Here is a 26,669-nt window from a genome sequence, read left to right as displayed (position 1 = left end):
GTGGCTCGCACCTGTAATCCCAACACTTTGGCAGGCCAAGGCGGGTGGATCACTTGAGGTCAGGAGTTCGAGACCAGCCTGGGTAACATGGAGAAACGCTGTCTTTACTAAAATTACAAAAATTAGCTGGGCGTGGTGCTGCACACCTGTAGTCCCAGCTACTCGGGAGGCTGAGGTGGGAGGATCACTTGAGCCTGGTAGTTTGAGGCTGCAGCGAGGTATGATTGTGCTACTGCACTCTAGCCTGGGCAACTGGAGTGACACCCTGTCTCAAAAAAATAAAAAACAGAAAAGTAAAAAAGGCAGAACTGTTCAGCTTCATTGCTCAGTTCACCAGGAGAAACATTTTTTTTTTTTTAAAGTGGTTTCAAGAGGATTTCCTCATGGAAGAAGCATTTCAATAAGGGGACCGTTGAACAACAGAACTAATGATTTTTTTTTTAACGTTAATATTTATTTTGAGATGGAGTCTCGCTCAGTCGCCCAGGCTGGAGTGCAATGGCGTGATCTCGGCTCACTGCAACCTCCGCCTGCTGGGTTCAAGCGATTCTCCTGCCTCAGCCTACCCAGTAGCTGGGATTCCAGGCGCCCGCCATCATGCCCGGCTAATTGTTGTATTTTTAGTAGAGACAGGGTTTCACCATGTTGGTCAGGCTGGTCTCGAACTCCTGACCTTGTGATCCGCCCACCTCGGCCTCCCAAAGTGCTGGGATTACAGGTGTGAGCCACCACGCCCTGCCATATTATTATTATTATTATTATTATTTGAAACAAGAAGTTTCTCCTAGGGCTGTTTTATGGATGGCTCTTCCTGAGGATATCAAAGCCGCATTTTCCCCAGGACAGAATGGGATGAGGGCATGGCAGGGAAGAGAGGAGCTTAGCCTGGGAATCTGACTGGGTAGGGGGTGGGAGCACTAAAAAGGGAAAAGCAAAAACAAAACTCTTGAGAAACACGTCCTGGGGACTCCTTGGCTCTCGCTGTCACTGTGTGGTCCCAGCCAGTTCACTGGAGAACCGGAGTCTCGTGGCTGCTTTGGCTGAAAGTCAGGGGATCATCTTTCTCTGGCTCCCTTTTGCAGAGGGTAAGGAAAGGAAGCGATGGCGGCCTTGGCGCCCGCCCTGCGCCCAGGGACACAGAGGGGAATCCCTCGAGACGCTCAGCGGGGACTGCCAGGGGGGTCCTGCGTTCTGCAGCTTGGCAACCGCTTCCTCCGGGTTCTGCAGCCCGGGGCAGCGGCGGGGGGGTGCGTCCTGCGGCAGCTGCAGGGCTCCGTCCCGCCCGCTGTCCCCGCGACTCGGTACTGCTGTCCCGGGCGGAGTGGACTGGGGAGGGCCCAGCCTCCGCGCCCCGCCCCTGGCCCGGCGGGACCCGGCTCGGCGCGCCCTCGGCAGAAAGCCCTCCTCCCTGGCCAAGGTAGAGGAAGTTGGGCTCCCGCCTGGCTGGGAGGCGGGAGGGAGCCCGCTCCTGTTGTTTTCCGCCGGCAGGAGTGGGCAGGCGGGCGCAGGGGGCGGGGTGCGCCCTCCCTCCCCGGCCAGGGCGCTCGGGAGCGGGGACCCGAGCCTGCAGCCGAGCTCCGCTGCCGGCCCTGGACACTCGGCTCAGCCAAGCATCCTTCCTGGGGGCCGAGAAAGTGGGGCCACTCTGCCGTTCCGAGGACCTGGGAGGAGCCCTCAGTACCCCGGGCCCCGGGGCCCTGGGGCACACACGTCCAGCCCAGCCCGAGCCTGCGTTTCCTGAGCCGGGATCTGGGGCGAGATGGCCGCAGGCGGCAGTGCGTCCGAGCCCCGCGTCCTCGTCTGCCTCGGGGCGCTCCTGGCCGGCTGGGTCGCCGTAGGTAAGGGGCCGTGATCTGGAGGGAAAAGTTGAGTTTTCCCAGTCAGCGGTGGGGAGGGGACAGCGAGAGACCCAGTTCCCTCCGACTCCGTCCGGATCCGTGGTGGCCCCAGCCTAGAGGCTGCCCCAGGAGGGTCTTGGTTTCCTGCTCGCAGCTCGGCCGTCTTTGCAGGAAGGAATTTTCCCGGGCGCCCGGTGCGGGGCGAGATACCCCCAGCCTCCTGGGGTGGGCAGCCGGTGAGGCTGCAGAGGAGCCAAGCCGAGCCGACGTGCGGGGGCAAAATAAAGAGGCACGTGTGCCGGGAAAGTGATTTTTTTTTTTTTAAGCGTCGGATGTAAATTCGCGTTCTGGTTTTAGTAATACCTCATACGCTGGTGCTCAAACTCGAGACTCCCACTTTATTTTTCTCCTCCCTCTGCCCAAGGTTGAACTCGCCTTACACCTGTAACCGGTGGACTTCCCTACACACCTTTGCAAGTCTTCCTGTGCCGACCAGCGCCTTCAAAGCGGGGTCTTCCGCCTTTACTTTTGGAAAAGCTTTTTATTTTGAAATACTTGGCTGACTTATAAAAGACTTCCCCTCACACTTGACATGATTGACAAAAGGTCTGAAATGCTTCATCTATGGTCTGCTTTGCTACGAAAAAAGAATTGGGGGGGTGCTTACAAAAATATGTAGAATGTAAAAAGATTGAACTATTTATATATATTTGAATTTAATTCACCAGCATGCCTGCTGTGTGCTGGGAGTGTGACAAGCTGGGAGGAGGCTGGGGTGCAGGGAGAGGAGATGGAGCCAGGAGGTGGTGAAGTTTGCCAGGATGCAGGCAGAGCGCTACTTTTTGTGTTCCCGGGTCTGCTCCACCCAACGGGTCTCCTCTTGCACGTTTCTGGAGATGGGTTGTAAAGTATGCTGGAGCTTCTTAGCAGCAAGTGCCAAAAGTTCCTAATTATTAGGCTCATACAATTTTATTTTGCTTTTTTTTTTTTTTTTTTTTTTTACCAACCATTTAAAAACAATAACATCTCTAGATTTCCAGTTTATCTGGAAAAATCTGAAGGTCTGGCAACACGGGGCCTGCTTTCCCAGTTGGAATTGGGCAGTGGTCATCCTCTTATCTAGGGCAAGTGAGCCCAAATTTGTTCCACCTCTCCCTGTTGTAATATTTGCCCCGCCACCTTCAGTCATGGGTGTTACCTGCTGGCCCTGCAGGCATTTGGCTGAGTAATCACTGTGCTGGGGTGTGGGTGATGGGGGAGGACAGTTCCCAGTTGGTCATCTCTGGACGTGAAAGGTGGTTGTCAAGTATTCCCATCTCCCCAGCTGTTTGCAGTGTTTCCTGCACGATGAACACCAGGAACCTGGGAAGTGAGAAGAACCCTGGGATGAAGTCATCCTGCTGGAATGACCTGGCTTTCAGGCTGACTGCCACCCGCCCCATGGGGAACCTATCTCCACTGCTATGACCAGCTATTTTTTTCGAGCCAGGCTCTCGCTCTGTTGCCCAGGCTGGAGTGCAGTGGTGCAATCACTGCACTGATCCTCCCACCTCAGCCTACAAGTAGCTGGGACTACAGGCGTGCACCACCACGCCTAGCTAATTTCTAAAATTTTTTTGTAGAGACGGTCTCTACAATCGCTTGAGCCCAGGCTGGTCTTAAACTCCTGGACCCAAGCGATTCTCCTGTCTCGGCCTCCCAAAGTGTTGGGATTATGGGTGTGAGCCACCATGTTGGGCCTTTGCCCAGCTATTTTGATGCCCAGACCTGCTTCACCTTTGTGTATGATGCCAGGGGGCTTCCTGAGCTTGGTGTATTTTTGTTGTGTGTTTGTTTTTTAAGTTGGGAGTTTTTGGGGAAAAAATTTTTTCTCCTGACATTCAATGCCAGACAACTTATATGCATCCACTAGCTACCCCGGATTGTAAATCCTAGGTTATTCTTGGGAAAAGTTGCTTTAAAAAAATAAATAAATGTTTGGGTATAACTCTTACTCTGTAAATAATAATACATGGGCAGCATCAGGGAGTTTATATTACTCCCTCTTCGGTTCTCTATTGTACATTTAAGGTTGGGGGGCAAGAAGGACCCTCTGGACACCATATGAATGACTTCTAAACTTGTTACTATATTTTATCATTGCATCCTGTCTGGTGCAGGAGACCAGAGTAACGTGACCTGAGTCACAATCCCACATCTCCCAGTGATTTGCTTGGGACTTTAAGTGATAACTTAATCTTCCTAAATCTCAATTTTCTCAGTAGTAAAGTGAGGAGGTTTAGGACTGCCAGGCAAGAACTACCCCTTCCATGTCTATGTCAGACATCACTAATCGATGACTGTGTTCTTTTTCCACTGAGCCAGGACTCAATCTCATCTTCAACCCAGCCCACAGGGCAGCCACATCTCTGGACTAGATGATCTCCAAGGGCACCTTCAGATACAGTGGTTTAAAAAAGAATGGAGTAAGCCAAACCAGGAGAAGTGAAATGCCTTCAAATGGTTTCTTTTGTGATCATGTCATTCTATGCCTTGGAGGAGAAAACAATGTTAGCTCAAGTTCCAAGACTAAAGTTTCACCACGGCTTTTTTCCAAGCCACTGTTCCTTTATTTCTTTGCCAAGGAGTTAGGTTCATGCAACCTGCAGACCTGCCCCTTGCATGAACACATGTTGCATCTGTAACTCTAAAGTTCATCTTCCTTTCCCTTGTGGCGGTTGCCACTGGATAATTTGGGTTCCCAATCCTAATAATTTAAAAACAATTCTTGGCTGGGTGCGGTAGCTCCCGCCTGTAATTCCAGCACTTTTGGAGGCCGAGGTGGGCAGATCACCTGAGGTCAGGAGTTCAAGACCAGCCTGGCCAACACAGTGAAACCCCGTCTCTACAAAAATACAAAAACTTAGCGGGGCATGATGGCGGGTGCCTGTAATCGCAGCTACTCAGAAGACTGAGGCGGGAGAATTGCTTGAACCTGGAGGCAGAGGTTGCAGTGAGCCGAGATTACGCCTTGCACTCCAGCCTAGGCAACAGAGCGAGACTTCATCTCAAAAAAAAAGTAAATAAATAAATAAATAAATAAAAAGAATTCTTACCTGCTTTTTTTTTTGAGACAGAGTCTTGCTCTGTTACCCAGGCTGGAATGCAGTGGTGCGATCTTGGCTCACTGCAACCTCCGCCTCCCAGGTACAAGGGATTCTCCTGCCTCAGCCTCCCGAGTAGGTGGGATTACAGGTGTGCGCCACCACGCCCGGCTAATTTTTTGTATTTTTAGTAGAAACGGGGTTTCACCGTGTTAGCCAGGCTGGTCCCGAGTTCTTGATCTTGCCCACCTTGGCCTCCCAAAGTGCTGGGGTTACAGGCAGGAGCCACCACGCCCGGCCATTCAGCTAATTTTTAGTAGAGATGAGGTTTCACCATGTTGGCCAGGCTGGTCTCCAACTCCTGACCTCAAGTGATCCACCTGCCTCGGCCTCCCAAAATGCTGGGATTACAGGCGTGAGCCACCACCCCTGGCCCTCACCTGCTTTTTAAAGTGATTGCTCAGAAGCATTTCTTGCTGTTTTGGAATCTCTGTCATCAGATGGCATTCTCCACCTTTCAGCAAGTGGCTTAGTTTTTAAAATTTGGTGTTTTGTTTGTTTGTTCGTTTGTTTTCATCCTGACTTGGCTGAACAGTCTTTTGGGAATGGTGTGGCCAAAATGGTGAGAGAATCAGAACTTCCTGGGGCTCCAGGCTGGCTTCAGATCTTTCAAAGGGAGCCCCTTCTAAGCAGACAAGAGGCCAAATACAGATAATGATGACTCTTTCACTTAAATGGGAAGGATTGCCAGGGGCAAGTGGCAGTTTATTTTTTCTATAACAGCTTTATTCAAGATATAATTTACATGCCACAAAATTCACCCTTTTAAAGTGTACCCCTCAGGGGATTTTAGTGTAGTCCAGGGCTATACAGCCATCACCACTAATTCATCATTTTTATCACCCCAACAGGTTCTGCCCATCTTCCTATTCCTGCAGCCTCTTTGTATTGGGTCTTGATTGTGGAGGGGGCTGGACAATTGTGAAACTTCTCAGCAAAATGGGTTGCATTTGCTTCTTGTTACCTAGTGACAGTCTAATGCCCGTTAGCACCTGTCAGTCTTTTTTATGAGTCAGGGTTGGCTGGGCGTGGCGGCTCACGCCTGTAATCCCACCACTTTGCGAGCCCGAGGTGGGTCTGAGTGGAATGCTTGAGTCCAGGAGTTCAAGACCAGCCTGGGCAACATGGTGAGACCCCCCCCCAGCCCCCCCACCATCTCTAAAAAAGAAAAAAACAATTATTTACATTAAACAAACAAAAAAAAGAGACAGGGTGTCTCTGCTGCCCAGGCTGGAGTGCAGTGTCACAATTGTGGCTCACTGTAGCTTCAGTCTCCTGGATTCAAGTGATCCGCCCACCTCAGCCTCCCAAAGCCCTGGGATTACAGGCCTGAGCAGGCATACCCACACCCGGACACCTGTCAGTCTTGAATGGGCGTCAGAATCACCTGGAGGGCTTGCTAAAACACAGATGCTGGGCCAGGTATAATGAATCATTCCTGTAATCCCAGCACTTTGGGAGGCTGAGGTGGGAGGATCGCTTGAAGTCAGGAGTTCAAGACTGTCCAGGACATCAGAGTGAGACCCCCCCCAACCCCCATCTCTTAAAAAAAAAGTTAAATAATTGCCGATTTGTTAAAAATAAATAAATAAAACACAAAGGGCTGCTGCTCTCCCGCAGTTTCTGATCTAGGTGTTTTGGGGTGAGGCTTGATAATTTGTATTTCTAACATGCTGCGGCTGCTGATCTGGGCTTTTGAACATGCTCCCTTTGCCTGGGAACCCATCCTCACCTTTTCTTGGCTGATTCCTACTTGTCCATCAGATCTCAGTTTGGCTTCCTGGGGGAAGTGTTTCCTGACATTTGCCCTAGTTGGACTTAGGAGCCCTTTCTCTGAGGCCTTATCTTGGTGTTTATCACACTGCATTGTACTTGCCAGTTTATTGTCTCTTTTCTTCACTAGACTGTGAACTCTTGGAGGTTTCTGTGTGTTGTGTCCACAGTGGGATTCCCAGTGCCTTGTCCAAAGTGGGCACACAGTCCCTACTGCCAGCCCATTCTTGCATGGGGCTTCTGAGAGAACTTGAACTCTAGGGCCATTTGAGATGGAGAGAGACAGAGAGGCGGAGAGAGAGGGAGAGGCGGAGAGAGAGGGAGAGGCGGAGAGAGAGGGAGAGGGGGAGAGAGCAGTGGGACAGTGGAAACAAAGCCAAAGCCGTCTTCTTTCTACCCCTTCTGGATTTCTAGGCAAATAAAGCCACTTGGGTTCTGTATCAATTATTGATCGCCACAGTAATGCTGTATAAGAAACAACCCCAAAATGACAGTAGTGCTTATTACCCACAGGCTGGGGTGGTTGGTTAGGTGGCTCTGCTGATCTGCCTGGGGATCGATGACTAGCTGAAGGCTGATCTAGAATGGGCCAGGCTGGAGCCACTGAGACAATTTGGGTCTGTACCATGTAGTTTGTTTATTTATTTATTTGAGACAGAGTTTCACTCTTGTCACCCAGGCTGGAGTACAGTGGTACAACATCGGCTCACTGCAACCTCCGCCTCCCGGGTTCAAGTGATTCCCCTGCCTCAGCCTCCCGAGTAGCTGGGATTACAGGTACCTGCCACCATGCCCAGCTAAGTTTTTGTATTTTTAGTAGAGACGGGGTTTCACCATGTTGGCCAGGCTGGTCTCGAACTCCTGAGCTCAGGTGATCCACCCGCCTCGGCCTCCCAAAGTGCTGGGATTACAGGCGTGGAGCCCGGCCTTTTGTTTGTTTGTTTGTTTTTTTCTTGTTTTTGAGACAGAGTCTTGCCCCGTCACCCAGGCTGCAGTGCAGTGGCACAATCTTGGCTCACTGCAACCTCTACCTCCTGGGTTCAAGTGATTCTCGTGCCTCAGCCTCCTGAGTAGCTGGGACTACAGGTGTGCGCCACCACGCCTGGCTAATTTTTGCATTTTTAGCAGAGACAGGGTTTCACCATGTTGGCCAGGCTAGTCTCGAACTCCTGGCCTCAACTGAAACCGCCTCCCTCGGCCTCCCAGCGTGCTGGAATTACAGGCATGAGCCACGGCTCCCGGCCTCATTGCAGTTTTGATTTGCATTTCTGTAGTGATTATAGACAAACACTTTAAAGACTCTGCTTGTGTCACATTCCCAACATCCCATTGGCCAAAACAGGGCTCATGGCTGAGTCCTCACGAAGAGTGGGATGGCCCCCCAGTTATATGGGGCATGGATGGTGGGCAGACTGGGTGGACAACTGGGGCTATGTTTGTTACCTACTACAAGTTCATTATTGTCAGTGACTGGCCAAGAGTCCCAACATACCAGACGTTCTGTATGTGTTTTTTGTTTGTTTGTTTTGTTTTTAGACCGAGTCTCGCTCTGTCGCCCAGCCTGGAGTGCAGCAGCGCAATCTCGGCTCACCGCAACCTCCACCTCCCGGGTTCAAACCATTCTCCCACCTTAGCTTCCCGAGTAGCTGGGATTACAGGCATGTGCCACCTCGCCCGGCTAATTTTTGTATTTTTAATAGAAACGGGGTTTTGTCATGTTGGCCAGGCTGGTCTCGAACTCCTGACCTTAGGAGATCTGCCTGTCTTGGACTCCCAAAGTGCTCGGATTACAGGCATGAGCCACTACGCCCAGCTGCTCTGTATGTGTTATTGCATCTTAAGAACACATATGGTCAGGCACGGTGGCTCACACCTGTAATCCCAGCACTTTGGGAGGCCGAGGCGGGCGGATCAAGTGATTCTCCTGCCTCAGACTCCCAACTAGCTGGGACTACATGCCCAGCTAATTTTTTGTACTTTTTTTTTTTTTTGAGACGGAGTTTCGCTCTTGTTGCCCAGGCTGGAGTGCAATGGTGCGATCTCGGCTCACCGCAACCTCTGCTTCCCAGGTTCAAGCGATTCTCCTGCCTCAGCCTCCCTAGTAGCTGGGATTACAGGCATGTGCCACCACGCCCAGCTAATTTTGTATTTTTAGTAGAGACAGGGTTTTTGCATGTTGGTCAGGCTGGTCTTGAACTCCCGACCTCAGGTGATCCGCCCGCCTTGGCCTCCCAAAGTGCTGGGATTACAGGCGTGAGCCACCATGCCCGGCCACAATTTTTTGTGTTTTTATTACAGACGGGGTGTCACCATGTTGGCCAGGATGGTTTCGATGTCTTGACCTTGTGATCCGCCCACCTCGGCCTCCCAAAGTGCTGGGATTACAGGCATGAGCCTGACCTTTCCTGAGGTCAGGAGTTCAAGACCAGCCTGGCCAATGTGGTGGTGAAACCCTGTCCCTATTGAAAATATAAAAATTAGCCGGACGTGGTGGCACGTGCCTGTAATCCCAGCTACTTGGGATGCTGAGGCAGGAGAATAGCTTGAACCCGGGAGGCAGAGGTTGCAGTTAGCCGAGATAGTGCCATTGCACTCCAGCCTGGGTGACAGAGTGGGACTCTGTCTCAAAAAAAAAAAAAAAAAAAGAACATATACCTGATTTTTAAAAAAATCCTAATATAGGAGGACTGTCCAAAAAGGGACATTGTTTAGAAATTAAGAAGGGTGGTAACAGCCTGATCTTGCCTTGTACAGGATTGGAGGCTGTTGTCATTGGAGAAGTTCATGAGAATGTTACTCTGCACTGTGGCAACATCTCGGGACTGAGGGGCCAGGTGACCTGGTACCGGAACAACTCGGAGCCTGTCTTCCTTCTCTCGTCCAACTCTAGCCTCCGGCCAGCTGAGCCTCGCTTCTCTCTAGTGGATGCCACCTCCCTGCACATTGAATCGCTAAGCCTGGAAGATGAGGGAAACTACACCTGCCAGGAGATCCTGAATGTGACTCAGTGGTTCCAAGTGTGGCTGCAGGTGGCCAGTAAGTGGGGCTGGCAGGGACCGGGGCTGGAGAGGTGCTCGGAGCCTTGGAAAGGAGGAGACCATGGTCAGGAATATGGGTTTTGGGTTCGGATGGCCTGGAATTCATTCTGGGCCCTGCCACTTGGAAGCTGAGGGACCTCTCACACCTCTATTTCCTCACCTGTAAAATGGAGATAAAAAGAATTTCTGTGGCCAGGCGCAGTGGCTCATGCCTGTAATCCCAGCACTTTGGCAGGCCAAGGCGGGCGGATCACTTGAAGTCAGGAGTTTGAGACCAGCCTGGCCAACGTGGTGAAACCCCATCTCTATTAAAAATACAAAAAATGCCGGCCGGGTGCGGTGGCTTACGCCTGTAATCCCAGCACTTTGGGAGGCCAAGGCGGATGGGTCACAAGGTCGAGACATTGAGACCATCTTGGCTAACATGGTGAAACCCCATCTCTATTAAAAATATAAAAAATTAGCTGGGCGTGGTGGCGCGCACCTGTAGTCCCAGCTACTTGGGAATCTGAGGCAGGAGAATTGCTTGAACCTGGGAGGCGGAGGTTGCAGTGAGCCAAGATTGCGCCACTGCACTCCATCCTGGCAACAGAGTGAGACTCCGTCTCAAAAGAAAAAAAAAAGTTCGCCAGGCATGGTGGCGCACGCCTGTAATCCCTGCTACTTGGGAGGCTGAGGCAGGAGAATCGCTTGAACCTGGGAGGCGGAGGTTGCAGTGAGCCAAGATCGCGCTACTGCACTCCAGCTTGGGCGACAGAGCAAGACTCCGTCTCAGAAAAAAAAAAAAATTATTGCTTCTTAGAATTGCTGTGAAGAATAGATACCAGTTTATAAAGTGCATTAGGCCAGGCATGGTGGCTCATGCCTGTAATTCTAGCACTTTGGGAGGCCAAGCGGGCAGATCACCCGAAGTCAGGAGTTCAAGACCAGCCTGGCCAACATGGTGAAACCCCATCTCTACTAAAAATACAAAAATTAGCCAGGCATGGTGGTGGGTGCCTGTAATACCAGCTACTCGGAAGGCTGAGGCAAGAGAATCGGTTAAACCCGGGTGGTGGAGGTTGTGGTGAGCCGAGATCATGCCACTGCACTCCAGCCTGGGCGACAGAACTAGACTCTGTCTCAAAAAAAAGAAAAATAAACAAATAAAGTGCTTTAAAAGGCTCCTGGCATATTAATAAGCTTTTATTTTTAGCTTGTTGTTAATATCATCTTTGCTATTAATATCATTTTATTATGTAACAAAGTTACAGTATATCATAATCAAAGCCAGGTGCAGTGGTGTGGGACTGTAGTCCCAGCTACTCAGGATTGCCTGGGTCCAGGAGCTCCAGGCTGCAGTGCACCATAATTGCACCTATCAATAGCCACTGCACTCCAGCCTGGGCAACACAGGGAGACCCTGCCTCTAAAAAAAACATATGGAGTCAAGTCAGACTGCCTGAATTCCAGTGCGAAGGCTGTCACTGAGTTCTGTGTCACCTTGAATAAGTAGCTTCATATCTCTGAGCTCCAGTTTTCCTCATTTGTTAATGGGGGATAATACATTGCCTGCTTTGTCAGGTGTAGCGAGCACTCTTATTTATTTTTATTTTATTTTATTATTATTATTTTTTGAGACGTAGTCTCACTCTGTCGCCCAGGCTGGAGTGCAGTGATGCAATCTCGGCTCACCACAACCTCTGCCTCCCGGGTTCAGGTGATTCTCCTGCCTCAGCCTCCCAAGTAGCTGGGATTACAGGTGCCTGCCACGTCTCCCGGCTAATTTTTGTATTTTTAGTGGAGATGGGGTTTCACCATGTTGCTCAGGCTGGTCTTGAACTCCTGACCTCGTGATCTGCCCACCTCGGCCTCCCAAAGTACTGGGATTACAAGCATGAGCCACCGTGTCCAGCTATAGTGAGCACTCTTATACTACGGTGCTAAGTACAGGGCTTGGCATGAGCCACCTTTCCTATTGCACTTTCCTAAAACAGTCTGTCATATCTGCTGATATACACATATGGATTTACAGCAGGCCGGGTGCTGTGGCTCATGCCTGTAATCCCAGCACTTTGGGAGGCTGAGGTGGGAGAATCATTTGAGCCAAGAGTTTGGAACCAGCTTGGTTAACATAGTGAGACTCCATATTTACAAAAAATTATTTAAAAAAGGAATTTAGAGTGCGAGGTTGTAAACTACAGCCTGCTGTTGTATGGCCTGCAGATTATGAATTTTTTTTTTTTTTGAGATGGAGTCTCACTCTGTCGCCTAGGCTGGAGTGCAGTGGTGCAATCTCAGCTCACTGCAAGCTCCACCTCCCGGGTTCATGCCATTCTCCTGCCTCAGCCTCCCAAGTAGCTGGGACTGCAGGCGCCCGCCACCACACCCAGCTAATTTTTTTTTTTTTTTTTTTTGTATTTTTAGCAGAGACAGGGTTTCACTGTGTTAGCCAGGATGGTCTCGATCTCCTGACCTTGTGATCTGCCTGCCTCGGGCTCCCAAAGTGCTGGGATTACAGGCGTGAGCCACCATGCCCAGCCGATTATGAATATTTTTTATATTTTTAAATGGTTGGAAAAAAAAGGATATTTGTGACATGAAAATCATATGAAAGCCAGATGCAGTGGGTCACGTCGGTAATCCCAGCACTTTGGGAGGCTGAGGCGGACGGATGACTTGAGCCCAGGAGTTTGAGACCAGCCCTGGCAACATAGCAAGACCCCATTTCTACAAAAAGCGAATAAACTAGCTGGGCGTGATGGCGTGTGCCTGTAGTTCCAGCTACTCAGGAGGCTGAGGTGGGAGGATTGCTTGAGCCCAGGGAGGTCGAGGCTGCAGTGAACTGTGATCACGCCACTGCATTCCAGGCTGGGTGACAGAGCAAGACCCTGTCTCAAAAAAAAAAAAAAAGAAAAAGAAAATCATATGAAATGAAATTGAAATGTTGGTGTTCGCAAATAAAGTTTTATTGGAATATAGCCACATTCATTTATTTACATATTATCTCTACCTTTGTTACTAACTATGGCAGAGGTGAGTGGCTGTTAACATAGATCCTATGGGCTTCAAAGCCAAATTTATTTGCTCTCTGGCCCTTTACAGAGAGAGTTTGCTGGTCACTGGATTAGAAGGACATCCATGCTCTGGATTCGGGGCATGTAGTTTAGTAGACATACCCATCGGAGGCCAGGTACGGTGGCTCATGCCCATAATCCTAGCATTTTGGGAGGCTGAGACGGGATGATTGCTTGAGCCCAGGAGTCTGAGACCAGCCTAGGGAATGTAGTGAGACCCCATCTCTACAAAAAATTTAGAAAATAGTAATTAGCTGGGCATGGTGTCATGCACCTGTAGTCCCAGCCATTCAGGAGGCCAAGTGGGGAGGATCGCTTGAGCTGGGAGACGGAGGTTGCAGTGAGCCAAGATGGTGCCACTGTACTCCACCCTGGGCTACAGAGTGAGATCCTGCCTCAAAATAAAAATGAAAAGAATAGGCTGGACGTGGTGGCTCACGCCTGTAATCGCAGCACTTTGGGAGGCCGAGGCGGGCGGATCACCTGAGGTCAGTTCAAGACCAGCCTGGCTAACATGGTGAAACCCCATTTCTACAAAAAATACAAGAAATTAGCCAGGTGTGGTGGTGTGCACCTGTAATCCCAGCTACTTGGGAAGCTGAGGCAAGAGAATCGCTTCAACTCGGGAGACGGAGGTTGCAGTGAGCTGAGATTGCACCATTGCACTCCAGCCTGGGCAACAAGAGTGAAACTCCATCTCAAAAAAAGAAATGATAATAATAATAATAAAATAGGGAAATACCCATGTGATCACTGTTCTGGATCCAAGATTCCTCATCTGTAAAATAAAGAACCTACTAATTCCTTTATTCAACATAGATTCATTGAGAGCTTGATGCCAGACACTGTTCTAGGCACTGGACCACAGGTGTGAAGAAGGCAGACAAGGTCTCTGCCCTTGAGGAGTGAGCAGCCTAGTGGGGCACACAGATGAGAAACAAGTTAATGTGATTTTTCTGAAACTTTTTTTTTTTTTTGAGACGGAGTCTTGCTCTGTTGCCCAGGCTGGAGTGCAGTGGCACGATCTCAGCTCACTGCAAGGTCCACCTTCCGGGTTCACACCATTCTCCTGCCTCAGCCTCCCGAGTAGCTGGGACTACAGGCACCTGCCACCTCGCCCGGCTAATTTTTTGTATTTTTAGGAGAGACGGGGTTTCACCATGTTAGCCAGGATGGTCTCGATCTCCTGACCTCGTGATCCGCCCGCCTCGACCTCCCAAAGTGTTGGGATTACAGGCGTGAGCCACTGTACCCAGCCCCTGAAACATTTTAACTTGGGAGGCCAGAGGGGAGATTTTGGAAGTAATGACTTTTTTGTTGTTGTTTGTTTGTTTGTTTGAGACAGATTCTCCCTCTGTCGCCCAGGCTGGAATACAGTGGCGCCACCTTGGCTCACTGCAACCTCTGCTTCCCGGGTTCAAGTGATTCTCATGCCTCAGCCACCTGAGTAGCTGGGATTACAGATGTGTGCCACCAAACCTGCTATTTTTTTGTATTTTCAGTAGAGATGGGGTTTTTCCATGTTGGCCAGGCGTGTCTCGAACTCTTGACCACAAGTGATCCACCTGCCTCGGTCCCCCAAAAAGCTGGGATTACAGACATGAACCATTGCATCTGGCCTGGAAGTAGTGACATTTAAACTGATTGGTAAGTAGGGCTGGGCACAGTGGCTCATCCCTGTAATCCCAGCACTTTGAGGGGCTGAGGTGGGAGGATCGCTTGAGCCCAGGAGATCAAAACTGCAGTAAGTCATGATCACACCACTGCACTCCATCCTGGGTGACGGAGAGACCCTGTCTCTGAAAAAATAAAAGGAGAAGAATTCTGCCAATTCTCTTTCCAGGCAGAACAGGACAGGTTGAGCTGAGTGTGGTGCATTCACAGATAGGGAGAAGGCCGGCGTGGCAGGGGCCTCTCCTCGTGTGTAAGAGGGCAGGCCGTGTGAAATACGGGAGGCCAGGCCAGACTGGGGCCAAGTAGGACCTGTGCTATGGGTTGAATTATGTCCCCCAAAAAGATATGTGGAAGTCCTAACCTTTGGTATCTACGAATGTGAGCTTGTTTGGAAATAGGGTCTTTGCAGATACAGTCAAGTTAAGAAGACATCATTAGGGTGGGCACTAGCCCAGTTTGACTGACATCCTTAGTTTTTTATTTTTTATTTTTTTGAGATAGAGTCTTGCTCTGCCACCCAGGCTGGAGTGCAGTGGCATGATCTCGGCTCACAACCACCTCCGCCCCCTGTGTTCAAGCGATTCTTCTGCCTCAGCCTCCCGGGTAGCTGACTCGCACCACCATGCTCGGCCAATTTTTGTATTTTTAGTAGAAAGGGGTTTTCACCATGTTGGCCAGGCTGGTCTTGAACTCCTGACCTCAGGTGATCCGCCCGCCTCAGCCTCCCAAAGTGTGGGATTACAGGCGTGAGCCATTGTGCCTGGCTAGGAGTTGTGATTTTATTCTGTGTGCAGGAGAAACTCCGGGAGCTTCCAGCAGGGGTGTGGCACCATTTCATTTGCACATGGGAAATGTATGTGTTTGGTATCAAGAAGAGCTGATGAAATAAAACAGGGAAGCCAATTGAAGGTATACAGAGTCGGTGACCAGACAGGGTGGCGACAGTGGCCTTGGTGAAAATGCACAGGTTTGGAAAATATTTTGGAAGGAGACCAGCAGGACTCGCTGCTGGATCAGAAGTAGAGGATAAAGGAAAGAGAGGCCTCCAGGACACTTGGTTTTGGGTGATGTCTAAGGTTTCTGCCAATTCTCAAAGATTAGGGCATCGTCCATTACAGCAGTGTTTCTGTGTCTGGAGAGGCCATAGATAAATTCCTGGGTGATGCCAGGAATGAAGGGGGTGCATTAAAAAATGTCACCCATCTTGGCCCCACTGTTTGGTTCCCACTGTGAGCCTACGGGCAAGTGCTGGCTGGTCTCCCTCAGTCCACCTGCCCAAAATAATTAGTCATCACTTCCTGTCCATCTCATCAATGAATAACCTTATCTTTTATCCACAGTGGGGTAAGGTGACATTGCAACTTTTTGTTTCTTTATCATCACTCTCTTTAGTTTATGATGACTTGATCAGACACTGATTTGTTAATCATTGGCTAAGTTTATTGGAGGATGGATTAGTTTCATTATTGCCCTGTAGGGAGATAAAGGCAAGGTCTTGTTACAATGAACGTGAACTTGCAACTTTAAAAATGTCACTGAACTCATGGCTGGGTGCAGTGGCTCATGCCTGTAATCCCAGCACTTTGGGAGGCTGAGGCGGGTGGATCACTTGAGGTCAGGAGTTTGAGACCAGCCTGGCCAACATGGTGAAACTCCATCTCTACTAAAAATACAAAACTTAATCGGGTGTGATGATGCACACCTGTGATCCCAGATGCGTGGGAGGCTGACACACAAGAAAAGCTTCAACCGGGGAGGGCGGAGGTTGCAGTGAGCCGAGATGGCACCACTGCACCCCATCCTGGGTGACAGAACAAGAGTCTGTCTCACAAAAAAAAAAAAAAAGAAAAAGGAATAAAAATGTCACTGAATTCCAGTGGCACTTTGTACTCCCTCCAGGGAAGTCCTGTGCATGTCTTAGTTACTGTGCTGTGATTCATAGTATGGAAATTTCTTCACGTGGAAATACATGGGGTCCTTGACTGATGTAGGGCTTGTTTGTGAAAACCAGACACATACCCTTTGATTCAAATACACCAGAGCCGTCTGGGGTTGGTCTCCTGGTTCTCATCTTAGGAGGTCCCTGGGCTAAACAGCAGACTCCTCTCTGCCTTGGAAGCCTGTGTTGCTCCCCGACAGTGGCCAGCAGGGAGGGCGTGACATCTCTGATTGGAGTTGGCCCTCATTTTTGCGTAGATTTAGGAAAATAGATTAGGTTTGATTCAGCCTCTTTCTGGGATGGCAGTGGTATTTCGGAGTGGTCCAGATGACTGGGTTCAAATCCACGTTCTATTAGCTGTTGTTGTCTGTGTGACCTTGGGAAAGTCCCTTGAACTCCAGTGTTAGTTTTATTGTCTGTGAAATCGAGGGTAACGGTAGAAGGAGTTACGGATTTGTGTTATGCATTAATGAGATAAACTCATGTAGCCCTCAGCACACTTGAACTGGATCCAGTGGTTAAGCCAGCGATGGGATTCCCGTGGGATAGTCCATCTCAAGTTTTCAACAATCAACCAGTTTATATCTGGGTCCTTTTTTTTTTTTTTTTTTTTTGAGACACAGTCTTGCCCTGTCGCCCAGGCTGGAGTGCAATGGCTCGGCTCACTGCAGCCTCCGCCTCCCGGGTTCAGGTGATTCTCCTGCCTTAGCTTCCCGAGTAGCTGGGATTACAGGCGTGCGCCACCACGCCTGGCTAATTTTTTGTATCTTTAGTAGAGACGGGGTTTCACCATGTTGGCCAGGCTGGTCTTGAACTCCTAACCTCATGATCCACCCGCCTTGGCCTCCCAAAGTCCTGGGATTACAGGCATGAGCCACCGCGCCCAGCCTCATCTGGGTCTTTCGAACAGGTCTTGCTGTGGGTTAGGGACTCTTTGTGCCCAGATCTTTTCACTGATGTAGTTGCTAGCTGAGTCACGTTACCTCCTTCTCTCTCTCTTTTTTTTTTTTTTTTGAGACAGGATCTCACTCTGTCACCCAGGCTGGAGTGCAGTGGTGTGATTTCGGCTCACTACAGCCTTGAATTCCTAGGCTCAAGTGATTCTTTTATCTCACCGTCCCGAGTAGCTGAGAGTAATAGTGTGTGCCACCACACTCGGCTAATTTTTTAGTTTTTTTGTAGAGACAAGGTCTCACTATATTGCCCAGGCTGGTTTTGAACTCCTGGGCTCAAGCAGTCTTCCCTCCTTGGCCTCCCAAAGTGCTGGGCTTACAGATGTGAACCACCTCGCCCAGCCCCCTCCTTCTCTTAAGGAGAACAATTTGGAAACATTCTAACATGGCCTTGGAATCTAGGGGGAACAAATTCCAAGATATGACAGTTTGTTATCTGCAAGTGGCTGGGGATGTGTGAATGGACAGAGATGCTGTAGAAACATGGAAATGGAAGTAGGGAGGTTGCTAGATTTCTCCCTCCTTACCCCTTGGTCCTCTGTCCATCGGTGGGCATTTGGTGTCTCTGTCTTGTAGGAGGTCAGGTTTTCTGTAGGCCCGGGGCAATTCAACCTGCCTGGAATGGGCACCCGTGGTGTGATTTCATCACTCATCCCACAACGAGAGTATGCACTGCTCCCTGTTAATTGAAAGGTGAAGTTGAAGGGTCTTGCCATTAGGATTGAGACTCTGCTTCTAAATGTACAGAAATCCCTTGGTCCAGAGCAGTTAAGGGCTGCCAAGGCCGTTTCTTTCTTTCTTTCTTTCCTTTTTTTTTTTTTCAATTTTTAAATTTAGGCTGGGAGTGGTGGCTCACACCTGTAATCCCAGCGCTTTGGGAGACCAAGGTGGGCAGATCACCTGAGGTCGGAAGTTTGAAACCGCCTTGGCCAACATAGTGAAACCCCATTTCTATTAAAAATACAAAAAAATTAGCTGGGCGTGGTGACACACGCCTGTCATCTCAGCTACTTAGGAGGCTGATGTGGGAGAATCATTTGAACCCAGGAAGCGGAGTTTGCAGTGAGCTGAGTTTTCACCACTGCACTCCAGCCTGGGTGACAGAGTGAGACTCCATCTCAAAAAAATACATAAGTAAATAAATAAATTAATTAAACAAATATTTTTGCAGAGACAGGGCCTCATTATGTTGCTCAGGCTGGTCTTGAACTACTGGGTTCGAGCGATTCTCCCGTGTCAGCCTCCCACAATGCTGAGATTACAGGCAGGATCCATCTCACCCGGCCACACAGCTGTTTATTTCATCAATTGAACCATCCCTGCTACCTCCAAATTGGAGTGGGTATGATATTGGAACAGCCATGTGTTTACCTGCAGACAGGCTGGTCAGATAGGGAAGGTGTCACAGCCTTTCCCATATCCTGGTACACTTTTTTTTTTTGAGACGCAGCTTTACTTGGTCACCCACACTGGCATGATCTCGGCTCATGGCAGCCTCTGCCTCCTGGGTTCAAGCTATTCTCCTGCCCCAGCCTCCCAAGTAGCTGGGATTACAGGCACCCACTACCACGCCTGAATAATTTTTGTGTTTTTAGTAGAGACAGGGTTTTGTTTTGCCATATTGCCCAGGGTGGTCTTGAACTCCTGACCTCAAGTGATCCGCCTGCCTCCGCCTCCCAAAGTGCTGGGATTACAGAGGTGAGCCACCGTGCCCAGCTGATTTTGTGCTTTTTTTTTTTTTGAGACAAAGTTTCGCTCTTGTTGCCCAGGCTGGAGTGCAATGGTGCAATCTGAGCTCACTGCAACCTCTGCCTCCCGGGTTCAAGCGATTCTCCTGCCTCGCCTCCCAAGTAGGTGGTATTACACGCATTTGCCATCACGCCTGGCTAATTCTTTGTATTTTTAGAAAAGACAGGGTTTCACCATGTTGGCCAGGCTGGGTCTTGAACTCCTGACCTCAGGTGATCCACACGCCTTGGGCTCCCAAAGTGCTGGGATTACAGGCATGAGCCATCATGCCTGGACCCAACTTTTTTTTTTTTTTTTTTGAGACGAAGTCTCGCTCTGTTGCCCAGGAGTGGCGTGATCTCGGCTCACTGCAACCTCTGCCTCCCAAGTTCAAATGATTCTCCTGCCCCAGCCTCCCAAGTAGCTGGGACTACAGGCGTGCTCACCACACCTGGCTAATTTTTGTATTTTTAGTAGAGGCAGGGTTTCACCATGTTGGCCAGGCTGTTCTTGAACTCCTGACCTCAGGTGATCCACCCGCCTCGGCCTCCCAAAATACTGGGATTACAGGCATGAGCCATCGTGCCCAGCCAACTTTGTGTTTTTCTTTTTCTTAAAGATATTGTCTCTTATGTATGCATTTGAGGAGCTTAGCTATCGAGAGATAAATCAGCCCATGAAAGACCCCAGTCAGATTTCTTGGCACACAGTGCCATGCTCTCCCTGTGTCTGTTTTTCTCAGGCCAAACAAGTGTTTGGGGAACAATGGAACCAGCTCGCACGTGAGCAATGAGGAAGCTGGTCTGTGTCTACCTCCAAGAGGCTTAGGATTCAGTTGGGTTTGGGGGATGGGGAGCTCCTCTCTAGCCAGTGATGTGGCCTTCAGTCCAAACTTCCAAGAAAGGGAATCTCAGGAAGATCCATGTTTCCTGGCTGATGGACCTGTCTGATATGGACCCACCAACAGCGCTTTGTCTGTGTTGGTGGTGGTGTCGCTATGTCTTCTCACAGTGTAGGCCCCTAGGGAAAGAGAATGCTGGGTACACCGAAGAAAACTTGTTTGTGCCTGGTCAGAAGGTGGGGTGATTCTTGCCCAGGGATTGATTAATTTAGGTCTTGCCAAGCTTATCTGTTTTTGTTTGTTTGTTCGAGACGGAGTCTCACTCTGTTGCCCAGGCTGGAGTGCGGTGGCGCGATCTCGGCTCACTGCAAGCTCCGCCTCCCGGGTTCACACCATTCTCCTGTCTCAGCCTCCAGACTAGCTGGGACTACAGGCGCCCGCCACCACGCCTTGCTAATTTTTTGTATTTTTAGTAGAGACGGGGTTTCACCGTGTTAGCCAGGATGGTCTCGATCTCCTGACCTTGTTTAAGTGATTCTCTTGCTTCAGCCTCCTGAGTAGCTGGGATTACAGGCATGCTCTACCACGCCCAGCTGATTTTTGTATTTTTAGTAGAGATGGGGTTTCACCATGTTGGCCAGGCGGGTCTCAAACTCCTGACCTCAAGTGATCCACCCACCTCGGCCTCCCAAAGCGCTGGGATTACAGGATGAGCCACCGTGCCTGGCCTGCCAAGCTTATCTGTAGCAGAGATTGGTGCTTATAGGAGCCTGCAGATCTCTGGGATGGACTCTTTGCATGGCAGTCACTAGGGAGATCAAGAGAAAGTGGGTTGTTGATTTTGCCTATAAAGGTGATATCACAGTCTGTAAGTCTTCCCACAGACCTTATCCCATTGGAGAAGTACACATTAACTGATTAGCACAGACTGTGTGGTGCATTCTGAAGTCATTTTCGAATAAAATTGCTGGTCTAAAGAGTAAATAGCTGAAGATAAGGTAACTTTTCCTGTTAGCAAGGAATTCAAGATACTGAGATGTAAATGAACCTTTTGCAGCTCTTGACTGGCCAACCTATATTTGTGGTGGGTAAGGAAAGAAGTGAATTCTGATGTCAAAGAGGACAGCAAAGAACAGGAAGGCAGCAGCTGTAGATTGTTCTAGAACAGGATTTGGCAAAGCTTTTCCTTTTCTTTTTTTTCTTGAGATAGGGAGGGTCTCATTGTGTCACCCAGGCTGGAGTGTACTGGCACAATCACAGCTCACTGCAACCTCCACCTCCTGGGCTGAAGTGATCCTCCCACCTCAGCCTCCCGAATAGCTGGGACTACTTACCTGCACCACCACGCCTGGCAAATTCTTTGGTGTTTTTTGAGATGGGGTTTTGCCATGTTGCCTAGGCTGGTCTCGAACTCCTGGGCTCATGTGATCTTTTGCCTCATCTTCCCAAAATGCTAGGATTGCAGGCATGAGCCACCGTGCCTGGCCAGCAAAACTTTAAAAAAATTTTTTGGCCAGGTGTGGTGGCTCACACTTGTAATCCCAGCACTTTGGGAGGCCAAGGTGAGTGGATCATTTGAACCTGGGAGTCCAAGACCAGCCTGGGCAACATGGCGAAATCCTGTCTCTACTAAAAATACAAAAATTAGCTGGGTATGGTGGAATACGCCTGTAGTCCCAGCTGCTGGGGGCGCCTGGGACTATAGGCACATGATACCACACCTGGCTATTTATTTATTTATTTATTTATTTTGAGATGAAGTCTCACGCTGTTGCCCAGGCTGGAGTGTAGTGGTGTGATCTTGGCTCACTGCAAACCTCTTCCTCCCAGGTTCAAGCAATTCTCGTGCCTCAGCCTCCCAAGTAGCTGGGATTACAGGTGTGTGCCACCACACCCAACTAATTTTGGTATTTTTTGTAGAGACATGATTTAGTCATGTTGGCCAGGCTGGTCTCAAACTCCTGACCTCAAGTGATTTGCCTGTCTCGGCCTCCCAAAGTGCTAGGAATTCAGGAATGAGCCACCGTGCTGGCCCTAATTTTTAAATTTTTTGTAGAGATTGGGTCTAGCTATGTTTCCTAGGTTGGTCTGGAACTCCTGGCCTCAAGTGATCCTCCTACCTCAGCCTCCCAAAATGCTAGGATTACAGTCATGAGCTACTGTGCCTAGCCCTTGCAGTGATTTTTTTTTTTTTTTTTTTTTTTTTTTTTTGAGATGGAGACTTGCTCTGTTGCTTAGGCTGGAGTGCAGTGGCGCAATATCGGCTCCCTACAACATCCACCTCCCAGGTTCAAGTGATTCTCCTGCCTTAGCCTCCCTAGTAGCTGGGATTACAGGCATGCGCGACCACGCCCAGCTGATTTTTGTATTTTTAGTAGAGACAGGGTTTCGTCATGTTGGCCAGGCTGGTCTTGAACTTCTGACCTCAAGTGGTCCACCTGCCTTGGCCTCCTAAAGTGCTGGGAATTCAGGCATGAGCCACCGCGCTGGCCCTAATTTTTAATTTTTTTGTAGAAATGGGGTCTCACTATGTTTCCCAGGTTGGTCTGGAACTCCTGGCCTCAAGTGATCCTCCTTCCTCAGCCTCCCAAAGTGCTAGGATTACAGGCATGAGCTACTGTGCCTAGCCCTTACAGTTTTTTGTTTTTTAAAGGAGCAGTGTATACTTTTGCTGTTCTGTAAAGATTTATCCCCCTAAAAAAATCTCACATAGTCACCCAGGATTAAATGAAATAATGTATCAGGGCACTTGGCATAGCATTTGTCACATAGTATTAGATAGATACCATACTCTTCATTGGCTATTTCCTGTTCATTTATATATTAGAGTTGGTAAGGCAATCGAATGAGCTCTTACATAATTAATGCCATCCTATTCCCCCTGTCATTCCCAGGCGGCCCCTATCAGATTGAGGTCCACATCGTGGCCACCGGCACACTCCCCAACGGCACCCTCTACGCAGCCAGGGGCTCCCAGGTGGACTTCAGCTGCAACAGCAGCTCCAGGCCACCACCCATGGTTGAATGGTGGTTCCAGGCCCTGAATTCCAGTAGTGAGTCCTTTGGCCGCAACCTGACAGTCAACTTTTTCTCACTGTTACTGATATCGCCAAACCTCCAAGGGAACTACACCTGTTTGGCCTTGAATCTGCTCAGCAAGAGACATCGAAAGGTGACCACCGAGCTCCTGGTCTACTGTGCGTAAGCAGCACTCCTCTGCCCCACTTCTTCCCCTTAACCCTTTGTGAACTTATGAACTGCACATTTGTGCCTCTCCCATTTGTCTTTTTTTTTTTTTTTTTTTAAGATGGAGTTTCCCTCTTCTTGCCCAGGGTGGAGTGCAAAGTTGCGATCTCACCTCACTGCAATCTCCACCTCATGGGTTCAAGCGATTCTCCTGCCTCAGCCTCCCGAGGTAGCTGGGATTACAGGCATGGGCCACCGCGCTCAGCTAATTTTGTATTTTTAGTAGAGACGGGGTTTCTCCATGTTGGTCAGGCTGGTCTTGAACTCCCGACCTCAGGTGATCCACCTGCCTTGGCCTCCCATAGTGCTGGGATTACAGGCGTGAGCCACTGCGCCTGGCCTCCCATTTGTCTTTAAGGGGGTGCCTGCTGCATGATTCTTCTGAACATGTATCTGTGGCTCCCTCAATACACATATCCGGGGCTGCTGCACTCAGGGAGGGAATCATCCCTTCTGGAAGCTTGCTGCTATGCAGGGGTGCAGGAGAGTGCTTGGGAACCATGGAAGAACACTAATGCATTCTTTTTTTTTTCTTTCCCCTAAAATGAGGTGAAAGTACGTAGGATTAACCATTTAGCAATGTACAATTGAATGGGCTCAGTGGCTCATGCCTGTAATCCTAGCTACTTAGGCTGAGGCAGAGAATCACTTGAACTTGGGACGCAGAGGTTGCAGTGAGCCAAGATGTGCCACTGCACTTCAGCCTGGGCGACAGGGCGAGACTCCGTCTCAAAAAAAAGTAAAAATAAAAATGTATAATTCAGTGGCATTCAGTGCATTTATGCAACCATCACCTGTATCAGGTTCCAAAACATTTTGTTTTTCTTTTTCTTTTTGAGACTGAGTCTCGCTCTGTCACCCAGGCTAGAGTGCAGTGGCGAGATCTCTGCTCACTGCAGCCTCCACCTTCCAGGTTCAAGCAATTCAGTTCTCACACCTCAGCCTCCAGAGTAGCTGGGACCACAGGCAGGTACCACCACGTCCGACTAATTTTTCTATTTTTAGTAGAGACAGGGTCTCCCCACTCAGGCTAGTCTCAAACTCCTGAGCTCAAGTGATCTGCTCACCTCAGCCTCCTAAAGTACTGGGATTACAGGCATGAGCCACCATTCCTGGCCCTCCAAAACATTTTTGTCATCCCAGATAACCATTTTGTCATCCCAAATAACCCTGTACCCAATAAGCAGTCACGCTCATTCCCTCTTTTCCCCAGACCTGGACAACCCCCAGTCCGCATTCTGTCCCTGTGGGTTTGCCTGTTCTGTACACTTCATATGAATGGATCATACAATGTGGGGCTTTTTGTGTCTGGCTTCTTTCACCTGGCTTCATGTTTTTGAGGTTCATCTATATTGAGGCATGTATCAGTAATCCATTCCTTTTAATGGCTGAATAATAGTCCATTCCTTGCATGGATGGACCACAATTTACTTGTTCATCCATCCATCTGTATACATTCTTTTTGTGGACCTGTGTGGCTGTCATAGGCACCGGGCCCTCTAGCACTGTTATGAACAAGTAGCCCGTGAATCTTTATCTCAGGAGTGGGGAAACACCAACCAAACGCTCCCATACACAAATATCTTGGACGAAAACCACTGTAGAAATGCAGAGTGGGGCTGAGCGTGGTGGCTCACGTCTATAATCTCAGCACTTTGGGAGGCCGAGGCAGGTGGATCATCTGAGGCCAGCAGTTCAGACCATCCTGGGCAACATGGCAAAACTCTGTTTCTATTTAAAAAAAAAAATGAAAAAATAAATTAGAAATGCAAAAGTGAGGCTGGGCGCGGTAGCTCACGTCTGTAATCTCAGCACTTTGGGAGGCTGAGGCGGGTGGATCACCTGAGGCCAGGAGTTCCAGACCATCCTGGCCAACATGGCAAAACCCTGTCTCTATTAAAAAAAAAAAAGAAAAAATAAATAAGAAATGCAAAAGCGAGGCGAGACGCAGTGGCTCACGCCTATAATCCCAACACTTTGGAAGGCTGAGGCAGGTGGATCACCTGAAGTCAGGCGTTCAAGAGCAGCCTGACCAACATGGCAAAACCTCGTCTCTACTAAAAATACAAAAATAAGCAGGGTGTGGTGGCGCATGCCTGTAATCCCAGCTACTTGGGAGGCTGAGGCAGGAGAATTGCTTGAACCTGGGAGGTCGAGGTTACAGTGAGCCGAGATTGCACCACTGCCCTCCAGCCTGGGCAACAAGAGTGAAACTCCATCTCAAAAACAAAGAAAGAAAGAAAGAAATGCAAAGGCGAATGAGACCCAGGTCGGAAATTTAACACCCAACAGAGGAAGCCTGACTGTTGTCAGGCATGAATTTGTGCTAGGAGCTATTAGATGCTAATACTAACTGGGGTTGATGTCTCCCTGAGACCCTGGTTCTGCCATCCTTAGAGCCAGTCCAGTGGCTGATCCTAGAGTCTGTGATTCAGCCCATGCTCTCCTCTGGTGTTTTGCAGACCCCCCTCCATCAGCTCCCCAGTGCTGGGCACAGATGGCATCAGGATCGTTCATGCTGCAGCTTACCTGTCGCTGGGATGGGGGATACCCTGACCCTGACTTCCTGTGGATAGAAGAGCCAGGAGGTGTAATCGTGGGGAAGTCAAAGCTGGGGGTGGAAATGCTGAGCGAGTCCCAGCTGTCGGATGGCAAGAAGTTCAAGTGTGTTACAAGCCACATAGTTGGGCCAGAGTCGGGCGCCAGCTGCATGGTGCAGATCAGTGAGTCTGTTTTGCTTTGTCTTGGGGTTGGAGTTTCCCTGCCTTCCTTTCTCCTAGGAGAAGCATTTGAGAGTTCTTCTGAGGAAGAAATCCCCGGATGTCAGGGTGGACTGAATTCCTTCCCTTTCTCCCTTTCTTTTTCTTTATGTTTCACTTTTTTCAAATTTTAGAGATGCTTAGCTCAAGCTTCTTCATTCTAGTCCCAGCTATTTTCCACTTGACAGATACTAATTGAGCCCCTGCTATGTGCCAGGTACAGTTTCTACGTGCTGAGGATGGAGCAGTGAACAAGACATATGAGGTTCATCGTCTTTTGTGTCTGTCCATTTACTGTTGCTGTAAAGGAATACCTGAGGCTGGGTAGTTTATAAAGAAAATTTTTTTTTTTTTTTTGTTTTTGTTTTTTTAGGCAGAGTCTCGCTCTGTTGCCCAGACTGGAGTACAGTGGCATGATCTTGGCTCTCTACAGCCTCTGCCTCCCAGGTTCAAGCAATTCTCCTGCCTTAGCCTCTTGAGTAGCTGGGACTACAGGTGTGCACCATCATGCCTGGCTAATTTTTGTATTTTTAGTAGAAATGGGGTTTCACCATGTTGGCCAGGCTGGTCTCGAACTGACCCCAAGTGATCTACCTGCCTCGGCCTCCTAAAGTGCTGGGATTATAGGTGTGAGCCACCGCACCTAGCTGAAAATTACTTTATTTGCTCATAGTTCCGTAG

At 49.3% G+C, this 26,669-nt stretch overlaps 1 protein-coding gene across 3 annotated transcripts in view; it reads left to right on the top strand.

Annotated features, from left to right (window-relative positions):
- Positions 1 to 1,418: 1,418 nt before the first annotated feature.
- VSIG10 (V-set and immunoglobulin domain containing 10) overlaps positions 1,419 to 26,669 on the top strand; it is a 40,265-nt gene continuing 15,014 nt past the window's right edge. Inside the window, exons 1-4 of one of the 3 annotated variants that reach the window (XM_003832410.7) lie at positions 1,419 to 1,838; positions 9,509 to 9,790; positions 22,878 to 23,180; positions 25,692 to 25,952. In XM_003832410.7, the coding sequence (XP_003832458.2) occupies positions 1,760 to 1,838; positions 9,509 to 9,790; positions 22,878 to 23,180; positions 25,692 to 25,952 (925 nt within the window). In that variant the 5' untranslated portion in view covers positions 1,419 to 1,759. The remainder of the gene's footprint in view (positions 1,839 to 9,508; positions 9,791 to 22,877; positions 23,181 to 25,691; positions 25,953 to 26,669) is intronic. The other 2 variants (XM_055096237.2, XM_055096238.2) reach the window with 2 other exon arrangements.

Source organism: Pan paniscus, chromosome 10 (genome assembly GCF_029289425.2).
Source record: "Pan paniscus chromosome 10, NHGRI_mPanPan1-v2.0_pri, whole genome shotgun sequence".
Classification (NCBI taxonomy): Eukaryota; Metazoa; Chordata; class Mammalia; order Primates; family Hominidae; genus Pan; species Pan paniscus.
The sequence above is the reverse complement of the archived record's forward strand: the minus strand, read 5'-3'. Positions and strand labels throughout refer to the sequence as shown.